The following is a 12,516-nucleotide window of genomic DNA, read 5'->3' on the forward strand; positions in this document are numbered from 1 at the left end:
TTCATGATCTGAGCCATAGTCAGCTCCTGGTCTTGTTTTTGCTGACCGTATAGAGCTTCTCCATCTTTGGCTGCAAAGAATATTATCAATCTGATCTCCGTACTGACCACCTGGTGATGTCCATGTGTAGAGTTTCCTCTTGTGTTATTGGAGGAGGGTGTTTGCTATGACCCTGGTGAAACTCTGTTAGCCTTTGACTTGCTTTGTTTTGTACTCCAAGGCCAAATTTGCCGGTTACTTCAGGTATCTCTTGACTTCCTACTTTTACATAGGCCCCTATAATGAAAAGGACATAATTTTTGGATGTAGCTCTAGAAGGTCCTGTAGGTCTTCATAGAACCGTTCAATTTCAGCTTCTTCAGCATTCCTGGTTGTGGCATAGACTAGGATTACTGTGATATTGAATGGTTTGCCTTGGAAATGAACAGAGATCATTCAAGATCATTCTGTCATTTTTGAGATTGCATCCAAGTACTGCATTTAGGACAATTTGTTGACTATGTTAGCTATTACATTTCTTCTAAGAGATTCTTGCCTACAGTAGTAGATATAATGGTCATCTGAGTTCCATTCCAGTCCATTTTAGCTCACTGATTTCCTAAAGTTTCGATGTTCACACTTGCCATCTCCTGTTTGAACACTTACAATTTGCCTTGATTCATGGACCTAACCTTTCAGGTTCCAGGTTCCTTCATGAAAATTACAGATATTAAGGGAACATTTCATGCAAAGATGGGCACAATAAAGGACAGAAATGGAATGGACCTAACAGAAGTAGAAGACATTAAGAAGAGGTGGCAAGAATACACAGAACTATACAAAAAAGATCTTCTTGACCCAGATAATCACAATGGTGTGATCACTCACCTAGAGCCACACATCCTGGAATGCAAAGTTAAGTGGGCCTTAGGAAGCATCACTGTGAACAAAGCTATTGGAGATGACGGAATTCCGGTTGAGCTACTTCAAACCCTAAAAAATGATGCTGTGAAAGTGCCACACTTAATATGTCAGCAAATTTGGAAAACTCAGCAGTAGCCACAGGATTGGAAAAGGTCAGTTTTCATTCCAATCCCAAAGACAGGCAATGCCAAAGAATGCTCAAACTACCACACAATTGCACTCATCTCACATGCTAGCAAAGTAATGCTCAAAATTCTCCAAGCCAGGCTTCAACAGTTCATGAACTGTGAATTTCAGGTGTTCAAGCTGGATTTAGAAAAGGCAGAGGAACCAGGGATCAAATTGTCAACATCTTTTGGATCATCAAAAAAGCAAGAGAGTTCCAGAAAAAATAATCTACTTCTGCTTTATTGGCTTCCCTCATAGCTCAATTGGTAAAGAATCCACCTGCAATGCAGGAAGCCCCAGTTCAATTTCTGGGTCAGGAAGATCCGCTGGAGAAGGGATAGGTTACTCATGCCAGTATACTTCGGCTTCCCTTGTGGCTCAGCTGGTAAAGAATCTGCCTACAATGTGGAAGACTTGGGTTCAATCCCTGGGTTGGGATGATGCCCTGGAGAAGGGAGAGGCCACCCACTCCAGTATTCTGGCCTGGAGAATTTCATGGATTGTATAGTCCATGGGGTCTCAAAGAGTCAGACACAACTAAGCGACTTTCACTACCACTTTCTGCTTTATTGACTATGCCAAAGGCTTTGACTGTGTAGATCACCACAAACTGTACAAAATTCTTAAAGAGATGGGAATACCAGACCACCTGATGTGCCTCTTGAGAAATCTGTATGCAGCTCAGGAAGCAACAGTTAGAACTGGACATGGAACAACAGACCGGTTCCAAATTGGGAAAGGAGTATGCCAAGGAGGCATATTGTCACCCTGCTTATTTAATTTATACTTAACTTATACTCTGCAGAGTACATCATTCGAAATGCTGGGCTGGATGAAGCACAAGCTGGAATCAAGATTGTCAAGAGAATTATCAATAATCTCAGATATGCAGATGACATCACCCTTATGGCAGAAAGCAAAGAGGAACTAAAGAGCCTCTTGAAGAAAGTGAAAGAGAAAAGTGAAAAATTTGGCTTAAAACTAAACATTCAGAAAACTAAGATCATGGCATCTGACCCATCACTTTATGGCAGATACATGGGGAAACAATGGAAACAGTGGCAGACTTTATGTTTTTTGGAATCTAAAATCACTGCAGATGGTGACTGCAGCCATGAAATTAAAAGACACTTGCTCCTTGGAAGAAGAGTTATGACCAACCTAGACAGCTTATTAAAAAGCAGAGACATTACTTTGGCAACAGAGGTCCATCTAGTCAAAGCTATGGTTTTTCCAGTAGTCATGTATGGATGTGAGATTTGGACTGTAAAGAAAGCTGAGCACCGAAGAATTGATGCTTTTGAACAGTGGTGTTGGAGAAGAATCTTTAGAGTCCCTTGGACTGCAAGGAGATCCAACCTGTCGATCCTAAAGGAAATAAGTCCTGAATATTCATTGGAATGACTGATACTGAAGCTGAAACTCCAATACTTTGGCCACCTAATGTGAAGAACTGACTCATTTGAAAAGACCCTGATGTTGGGAAAGATTAAAAGCAGGAGGAAAAGGGGACAATAGAGGATGAGATGGTTGGATGGTATCACTGACTTGATGGACATGAGTTTGAGTAAGCGCTGAGAGTTGGTGATGGACAGGGAAACCTGGCATGGTGCAGTCCTGGGGGTCGCAAAGAATCAGACACAACTGAGTGAATGAACTGAATTGAACTTGTGGGTCAGACAGTAAACAGTCTGCCCTCAATTCAGGAGACCTGGATTTGATGTCTGAGTTGGGAAGATCTGCTATAGAAGGAAATGGCAACCCGATCCAGTATTCTTGCCTGGAAAATCCCATGGATGGAGAAGCCTGGAGGGCTACATTCCATGGGGTCGCAATAATTCGGACATGACTGAGTGATTAACACTTTCCCTTTACTATACATTAAGTCGTTGATTATCTATTTCATATATAGTAGTGTGTATATGCTAATTTCAAACTTCTAATCATTTTTTCTAATCAACTTATAAGATTGATAGCTAAAGTAGAAAGAATATAATTTCATATTCTTTGACATACTAATATTATACTCAAAGCCACCCTCTGCTGGCTTGTTATTAATTTATTCAGACATCCCAGAAGGGCCCATTAAGTTGCAAGCAACATGCTTAATGCTGGATCTACCAACATGAATAAGACACCGTCCCCTTAGAGAGCTGAGGAGCTAATAGGGCAGATAGGCAGGCAAAGGAATCAGCAGAGAGTGGTGTGGGAGTTCAGTGAGGGCAACGTGCAGAAAGCACCAAGCAGGGCCTGGGGAGATACAGGCAGCTCTCCTGGTCGTACAGTCAACTGAGTCTGAAAGGATGAGCAATAGTATATTGGGTGAAAAGAATAGGGAGGGTGGTTGAGGCAGAGCAACACTGTAAGAGTTACAGAAGAATGGGTGTGCAAAATGGTGGACAAGACTGGAAGCTGGAATACCATTTTAAAGATCACTGTGCTAATTCTTGGCAAATGGTGGTGAGAAATGGAAACCGGGCAGTGGAAGTTAGGATGGCTCAGGAGTGACATATTCAAGAAATACATAGGAGCACAAATAGGCAGGATGTAGACATCTTGAGATGTGGGGATTTAACAGAGAAAAGGAGAATTCAAGGGTCATGCCCAATCCTTAGCCAGTGATGGGCTAGATGGTAGAGCTGCTTACCAAGAATCAAAAAAGGAACAGTTTAGAGGAAAAAGCAGAGTGAAGATTCTGACATGCTGAATTGAAAGTGCCTGTGGAACATCCAGGTAGAAACACCCAGGAGGCATTTGTCTACATAAGTCTGAAGATCCAGGGAGAACTGTGGGCTACAGCTACAGAGCTGGCAACCACCTGTACGACAGATAGATAACAACATGAGGATGGGTAAGGTCACACAGACAGAGTCTCATGTTTCAGAGTGAGAAGAGCAAGGGCTGGCTGAGGTGGAACCTTGGTCAACAAAAGCATTTCATGTGCAGAGAGAAAAGAAAACATCAACTGAAGGAGAAATCAAAAGGTACTAGAACACTCAGGGGAAGGGTGGTGTCACAGAAACAACACTGAAGTACAGTTTTGTGGAGAAATTCACAAACAGCTATGGAGATGGCAGAGATTCCAATTTTTTTTTTCTTTTCTGGAGTTGTGTTCTAACAAAGTTAGAACAAGAGTCCAGCATCTGAATTATCTTTGTGTCTCTCTTTCTGGGCTAGTATATGGCTCACTGTTCTCAACAAATATTTACTGAATGACTGATGGACTGAATATCTGTTAATGTGAAGGCTGTATATTTTTAAGTAAAGTATAATGCTACATAGACATGGAAAAGCACTTAACCTATTTTCACCATAGCACCTGGGGTACCATCATGTTGATCACAGAATGGCAAATGAAGATAATGGTAGCTCTCCAGTCTGGGCCATATTTCTCAGATATAGAATAGTTATCACAGCCTTTGAAATGGGCAAGCTGTATAGGTCATGTTTACTAATCAAAATCACAAACATTGAACACCTACTATAAAAATATTTGCCAGACACTGTTCTTGGCACTGAGGAGTCTGGATACTAGAAGAGCCAAAACTTTCTTCTCTCATGGAGTTTCCATGTTGGTAGGGGACTAAGATATAGGCAATGAACAAATAACTAGCTGTGGGCAAAAGAGTTTCTTTCAAAATATTCCAGAGCTCTGGAGGAGAAGTAGTAGCATAAGGGGAGCTAAGAGGTGGTTACCAGTCTATACTATTAATAGTTTACATTAAAATCTAGTTAGTTCTCATTTCTAACATAAGGGTGATGAGAAACTCTGAAAAACATAATGGACAATAAATGTAAGAACCGAATGATTTGGGAGTAATTCTAACACATAGTTTAATACACTGAATAAAGATAACCTGTAAAGTCAGAAAAAAAAAAAGTTTCAATTTCTTTAAAAAAAAATAAATAAAATCTTTTTAAGTACCTTAGAAAATAGAAATGAAATAGGTCATAAAAAGTTGCAAAAGGAAGCTGCTGCTGCTGCTAAGTCACTTCAGTCATGTCCGACTCTGTAGGCGTCCCATAGATGGCAGCCCACCAGGCTCCCCCATCCCTGGGATTCTCCAGGCAAGAACACTGGAGTAGGTTGCCATTTCCTTCTCCAATGCATGAAAGTGAAAAGTGAAAGTGAAGTCACTCAGTCGTGTCCGATTCTTTGCAACCCCATGAATTGCAGCATGCCAGGCCTCCCTGTCCATCACCAACTCCCGGAGTTCACTCAAACTCACGTCCATCGAGTCGGTGATGCCATCCAGCCATCTCATCCTCGGTCGTCCCCTTCTCCTCCGGCCCCCAATCCCTCCTAGCATCAGAGTCTTTTCCAATGAGTCAACTCTTCGCATGAGGTGGCCAAAGTATTGGAGTTTCAGCTTCAGCATCAGTCCTTTCAAAGAACACCCAGGACTGATCTTCTTTAGGATGGACTGGTTGGATCTCCTTGCAGTCCAAGGGACTCTCAAGAGTCTTCTCCAACACCACAGTTGAAAAGCTTCAATTCTTTGGCACTCAGCTTTCTTCACAGTCTAACTCTCAAATCCATACATGACCACTGGAAAAACCATAGCCTTGACTAGATGGACCTTTGTTGGCAAAGTAATGTCTCTGCTTTTCAATATGCTATCTAGGTTGGTCATAACTTTTCTTCCAAGGAGTAAGCATCTTTTAACTTCACGGCTGCAATCACCATCTTCAGTGATTTTGGAGCCCCGCAAAATAAAGTCTGACACTGTTTCCACTGTTTCCCCACCTATTTCCCATGAAGTGATGGGACTGGATGCCATGATCTTCATTTTCTGAATGTTGAGCTTTAACCAACTTTTTCACTCTCCTCTTTCACTTTCATCAAGAGGCTTTTTAGTTCCTCTTCACTTTCTTTTTCGGTACGTTTATTTCTAGGTGTTTTATTTCTCTCTTTCTGTATTCATTTTCTCTCACCCTGGTGGCTTTTCAGCAATAAGAGTGATCATTTTTTTGAGAAATAACTACTATAAACCATTAGTCAATTCCAGTATGTGTGGTATTTGGGGGACCTAAATAATGTTTAAGAAAACATTTTATAATTTGAAAAATGTTACATATTTTTAGTGTGTAAGTGTAAAGTATTCCTACTTCTGTTTGTGTTCTGTATTTGGAGAATGGGACTTTGTCATTCTCTTCATACTGACCACTGGTTTTGGTAAATTCTGGAGATACAGCTGGTCATTTAATTCCTATGATTTTCAGGAGCACTCAGCTGAGGAAGCCAGGACCTTCTGCTCATGCCACTGTAGGTCAATCAGGAGAAGATTCTGTGTTGGAGTAAAATGTCCACCAAGTGACCTGAGTCACTCTGATGCCTGAAAGAGCTGGAGTTATGGAGGTCTGTCATCTCTCTCAGGAAGCTCTAACTGATTATTTCATTTTTCAACTTAGGTGACTTTCACTGAGTTTGGCTGAAAGTGCAGTCGCTCCATCGTGCCTAACTCTTTGCGACCCCATGGACACCAGGCTCCTCTGTCCACGGGATTTTCCAGGCAAGAATACTTGAGTGGGTTGCTATTTCCTTCTCCATGGAATCTTCCCGACCCAGGGATCGAACCCACGTCTCCCACATTGTAGACAGACACTTTACAGTCAGAGCCACCAGGGGAGTTTGGCTGACTAGGGGTTAAATGTGGGGGAGGGGCGCAGCAGGAAATGGGGGGGGTGCGACGTCTGGTGTCACGTGACATGGGCTGCCATAGTAACAGGCCTCCCTGCCTTGCATCCAATCAGATATGGACAGTGTCTGTGACGTCAGGGAAAGCAGGGCCTATAAATTCGGCCAACGGCCTTCAACGTCCTCACTCTTCTTCCAGCTGAGCTGGGGGAGTGGTGGCGCTGCCATGTCTGAACCAACCCCTGACAACTCGGAGGAAGACATAATCACCAAAGAAATGGGCACCTCTGAAATTGAGCCCTCTGATACGGAGATGGCGGAAGCAGGGCCCTCCAATCCAGACCCGTGTGATGCCGAACCAAAAAAGGCAAAGCGGAAGACAGCTAAGGGCCGCCGTTGCCGTTGCCGCCGCCGCCGCCGCTGCGGTCAGGGCAATTTCTCAAGCTTTGCTACCTATTTCCCTAGGGTGCTGAAGCAAGTACATACAGGCCTGAGTCTTTCCCGTGAGTCCGTGAACGTCCTGGACTCGTTTGTGAAAGATATGTTCGAGCGGATTGCCGAAGAGGCCGGGCGCCTGGCCCACTGCAGCAGGCGCTGCACCATCATGACCGAAGACATCCAGACAGCCGTGCGTCTTCTGTTGCCTGGGGAGCTCGGCAAGTACGCCGTGTCCGAGGCCAGCAAGGCGGTCGCCAGATACCGCACCAGCAGATGAACTGCCCCAGGACTGTCTGACCATCGCAAAGCAGACTTAAGGGTTCTCCCCTTAGGCCCTACATTTAATCTTTAAAACATTTCTACCCCAAAGAAAACAATAAAAACCTCATTAACGGCTTCAATATGTGTCGGTTGTGTCGTTTGTTCAATGGAAAATCGTGTACTTTTTTCTTAACGTATTGAAACTCGTCACTTTCCTAAATGGTTATTTCTATTCGTGGTTTCTCGGTGACTTCAGGGATCTTTATGGTCAAAATTCTTTCCGTAAAAGTCTCATTGGCCTTTTCTATTTCATTCTCCCATCTATATTTAGGTATCATCCAGAGATATTTATATGGGTTAATAGCAACCGATAAAGAACACTGTGGTCTTCCCAGGCGGATCAGCAATAAAGGTTCCGCCTGCAATGCAGGAGTCGCAGGAGAGACAGGTTCCAGCCCTGGGTCATAAAGATCCCAGGAAGAGGGCATGGAAACCCTCTCCAGTACTCTTTCCTAGAGAATCCCATGGAGAGAGGAGCCTGGTGGGCTACAGTCCATACGGTCTGCAAAGAGTCGAGCACCACTGAAGCAAGGTAGCACGCAGGCTCACAAACAGCGGTGTGTGTGTGAGTGTGTGTGTGTGTGTGTGTGTGTGTGCGCGCGCTCGTCATAAAGATCGCCGGAGGGGGCATGGTAACCCTCTCCAGTATTCTTTCCTGAAGAATCCCATGGAGAGAGGAGCCTGCTGGGCTACAGTGCATAGGGTCTGGAAAGAGTCGAGCACCACTGAAGCAAGGTAGCACGCAGGCTCACAAGGAGCAGTGTGTGTGTGTGAGTGTGTGTGTGTGTGCACGCGCGCGCGTCATAAAGATCCCCAGGTGGAGGGCATGACAACCCTCTCCAGTATTCTTTCCTGGAGAATCCCATGGAGAGAGGAGCCTGCTGGGCTACAGTGCATAGGGTCTGCAAAGAGTCGAGCACCACTGAAGCAAGGTAGCACGCAGGCTCACAAAGAGCAGTGTGTGTGTGTGTGTATGTGTGTGTGTGTGTGTGTGTGCGTCATAAAGGTCCCTGGAGGACGGCATGGCAACCCTCTCCAGTATTCTTTCCTGGAGAATCCCATGGAGAGAGGAGCCTGGTGGGCTACAGTCCATAGGGTCTGCAAAGAGTTGCACACCACTGAAGCAAGGTAGCACGCAGGCTCACAAAGAGCTGTGTGTGTGTGTGTGTGTGTGTGTGTGTGTGTGTGTGTGTCCATAGGGTCGGCAAAGAGTCAAGTACCACTGCCAGGTAGCACGCAGACTCACAAAGAGCTGTGTGTGTGTGTGTGTGTGTGTGTGTGTGTGTGTGTGTGTGTACGCGCGCATGCGCGCACGCTCAATCACTCAGTCATGTCCAACTCTTTCTGACCCCACGGACAGGAGCCCGCCAGGCTCCTCCGTCCATGCGATTTTCTAGAGTTGGGTGCCATTGCCTTCTCCGAAAAAGGAAGCAATAGCTGTGTATTTCAAGTAATATTCTTAATGGGCAAATCTGGTCTTAAAACTGCTCTGAATTTTCTTGAAAGAGTCCTCCCCCCAGATCTTTTTTTACCCCCCAAATATTGCCTTAAAGGCAAGCGTCGGGGTGGATAAGAGAAATTACATCAAGACACAACTTCTTTAGGGTGAACCCTGCGAGTTGTGGAAACAGAAGAAATAATTTCCCTTGGCAGGCTGTATTATTATCAGCACTAGCATCCTTGGCTAATTGGAATTCCAAAGGACAAAAATAACCACTTAAATAAAATAGGATTATGAATTGGAATTGATATGAATGAGATGTTCAGTCGTTTTAATCTTGGTCATTATCTCAAGGTTGTATCTGAAATTAGTTAGCATCCTTTCAAATGAATTTCTATACACATTATGAAGGGAGAGAATTCTAGATAGGAGTAAGGGACAAAGGAATCTTCCATCAATCTTTTTGCTTCTATTTGATCTCAAAAATTTGGGGGATGTATGGAGATACAGAGGGACAGAGAAAGGAAAAAAAACCAAAATTTCCACTAATTTGGTTGGAAAGTTTATATAGGCAAAAGTCTTACTATAACCTCTTTGCCTGTAGGCTGAAATGAATTGCCATTGTTTGTGAAAGTCCTGTGAGACCCAGGTTTTATTCAACTAGCTGTCCATTTTCTGGGATCTCCAAAGGCCTGAAAGGGGACTGCACTGCCATAAATAACAAAGCAAACAAGCCCTGCCTGCACTGGCTCTATAAAGGGTTAAAAATGCTTTCCATTCTTTGCTGGTGATCACCAGTTTCTCTTTCTTGGACTGTACCGCACGTTTAGTTCAGGACTGCTGCAGGGGAACAGAAGGTCCACTAGGGAGGCCCTCAAGGAGTGAACATCAGCATCTTTACCTAGTCCATTAAAAAGAGAAAGGTGTAATCATGGACAGGAGAGAAACAGATTTACTGTTTGTGGTAATGTGGTGATGATCCTCCTACTCCTAGTAAAAACAAGAGCATACAGAATATTAATAATGAACAAAAGGGCAAAAAGTTAGGGTTCCATGCGCCTAAAAGGCATCTTGTACCTCAATTATCAGTTAAACTCAGTTCCTTGTTTTGCCTCTCTGAAATACAGAATTATGCTAATTAAAGTGCTAATAAGAATGGTCATGACTTTCCACTGAGTGGACCTCAAATTAGAAACTATATAGTTCAGAAGTATTTGTTGACAGAATGGATGGATCAAAGATTCATTAATCTGTTAGATAAACAATTTCATTATGAAAGTTAAAAACTGAGAGTCTACATGATAATCAGGAAATATAAGTTCTGTATAGAGAGGGAAAAGATTATCTGAGGCTCAGGTTTGTCACATGTGAGGATGTCATAGCAATCTGAATGCATATCTAATCTGTAATTCTATGCTGAATAGTCATCAGAGGGTGTGAGCTCTAGCCTCCACTTTTCTACTCATGAGAGATGTGAACCTACACAAGTCCTTAACCCTTATATAAAAGGAGTGAGTTGCTAAGTGTACTTTCAGATCACATCCATCTTTAATTTTCTATGATTCTAGGACATAGATGCTAACTTCCATTGGCAGATATGTAAATGGTTATTAATCACAAACTCCTTCTACAAGGTCCGCTCAGTTAAACAGTTCTAGAGGTAACATTTCCTGTAAACTTGAAATGGTTTATAATTTCAAAAGTGGGAGAGGCACAAAGTTGGTATATACTTGCTACATGCTACCAAGCAAAATTAAGATTTTGTAATTTAGAAATAAGTGGTAAAGAATCCGCCTGCCAATTCAGAAGATGCAAGAGATGCAGGTTCGATCCCTGGGTTCGGAAGATCCCCTGGAGCAGGAAAATCCCATGAACAGAGGACTCTGGTAGGCTATGGTCCATAGGGTCACAAGAGTTGGACAAAACTCAGTGACTAAGCACAGACAACTTAGAAATAAATGAATTTTTTTCCACTTCCAGAACTATCAGCAGTCACATACTTTAGGGGATGAGGAAAAGCAAAGAATGGATATATATGGAGAAAGGCTCGGAGTGAGGAGGTGGAAGAGGGCTTATTTCAGAATAAATGTTGTTTTCTATAAAATATTGCAAAGGTATTCCACAAATGCAATGATATTTAATTATGCTTTATAAGTGAACACAGTTAGAGGGAATAAGGAAGTGGCTTGCTGATGAAGCAAATGATCATGAAGAACATTTTGGTACCACCTCTATTTTATTTTTGTAATTTTTTTTATTTTACTTTACAATACTGTATTGGTTTTGGCATACATCAACATGAATCCACCACGGGTGTACATGTGTTCCCAATCCTGAACCCCCCTCCCACCTCCCTCCCCATACCATCTCTCTGGGCCATCCCAGTGCACCAGCCCCAAGCATCCTGTATCCTGCATCGAACTTAGACTGGTGATTCGTTTCTTATATGATATTGTACATGTTTCAACGCCATTCTCCCAAATCATCCTACCCTCTCCCTCTCCCACAGAGTCCAAAAGACTGTTCTATACATCTGTGTCTCTTTTGCTGTCTCGCATACAGGGTTATCATTACCATCTTTCTAAATTCCATATATATGTGTTAGTATACTTATTGGTGTTTTTCTTTATGGCTTACTTCACTCTGTATAATCGGCTCCATCTCTATTTTAGATGATACAAAATTATCTCTCTCTCTCCTTTGTATCTCAAACTGCTACTGGAGACAATGTCATTCTTTGTCTATCATTTTAAACTGTCTTTGTTTTGTCATAATGAGAGCTATAAAATAGACCATGTTTTTCTTTCTGGCTTGGTTTCTAGAAAGCTTGAAGCTAAAGTTAATGCTCAATAATAATAACCATTCTTAATTTCAGTATCTGTAATAACTGTCTAAATTTTCCCCTCTAACTTTTAATCGCATTTTAACGGACTTTTGTTATGAATTATCTGAAATCATTGCAGGAAGTAGATGAGGGATAAATAAATGAATGCATACAGAAAAAAAAAAAAAGGGAAAGAAGAAGGAAAGAAGGCAGGCCTGAAAGCCAACTGAAATGTACAGAAGAAGGTTAAATAACTAGCCCCAGGGTATTTAAATCCAGGATAATAACGTGGCAAAAATGAACCAAAGGTGTCTATTTGGTTAGAATGCAATCGACATGTATCCATCTTCTGTCTGAAAGTGTGTTAGCCACTCAGCTGTGTCTGACTCTTTGTGACCCCATGGACTGAAGCCCGCCAGGCTCCTCTGTCCATGGATTTCCCACGCAAGAATACTGGAGTGGGTTGACATTTCCTTCTACAGGGGATCTTCCAGACCCAGGGATCAAACCCAGGTCTCCCGCATTGCAGGCAGATTTTTTATCATCTGAGCCACTAGGGAAGCCCTGTTCTATCTAAAGGGGGGAAACATTTCTGTATATGGAAAATAGAGTACATTTTAAAATCATGGTCTGAAAAAAATTATTAGAAATAAATCAGCTCTGAGCAACTAATTCCATAAAAGCACTGTTATTTTCAGGAAAAGGTGTAATTGTTAACTATTTAATAGATGAAGAACCCTGAGATCAATCTAGAATGTAAAATTCAATACCTTCAGTCATCAC

General features: G+C 42.6%; 1 protein-coding gene across 1 annotated transcript; it reads left to right on the forward strand.

The window, feature by feature from the left end:
• Positions 1-6,652: 6,652 nt before the first annotated feature.
• On the forward strand, positions 6,653-7,537 carry LOC108634456 (histone H2B 1/2-like). The gene has a single exon (XM_018044157.1). It carries the CDS (start codon positions 6,828-6,830, stop codon positions 7,422-7,424), a length of 597 nt encoding a protein of 198 aa, XP_017899646.1. The 5' UTR covers positions 6,653-6,827; the 3' UTR covers positions 7,425-7,537.
• Positions 7,538-12,516: the final 4,979 nt, after the last annotated feature.

This window comes from Capra hircus, assembly GCF_001704415.2.
Source record: "Capra hircus breed San Clemente chromosome X unlocalized genomic scaffold, ASM170441v1, whole genome shotgun sequence".
NCBI lineage: Eukaryota > Metazoa > Chordata > Mammalia > Artiodactyla > Bovidae > Capra > Capra hircus.

What these genes read in the sequence shown, in the direction of transcription:
- LOC108634456 (XM_018044157.1), top strand. Translation starts at nt 6,828, where the DNA reads ATGGACAGTGTCTGTGACGTCAGGGAAAGCAGGGCCTATAAATTCGGC.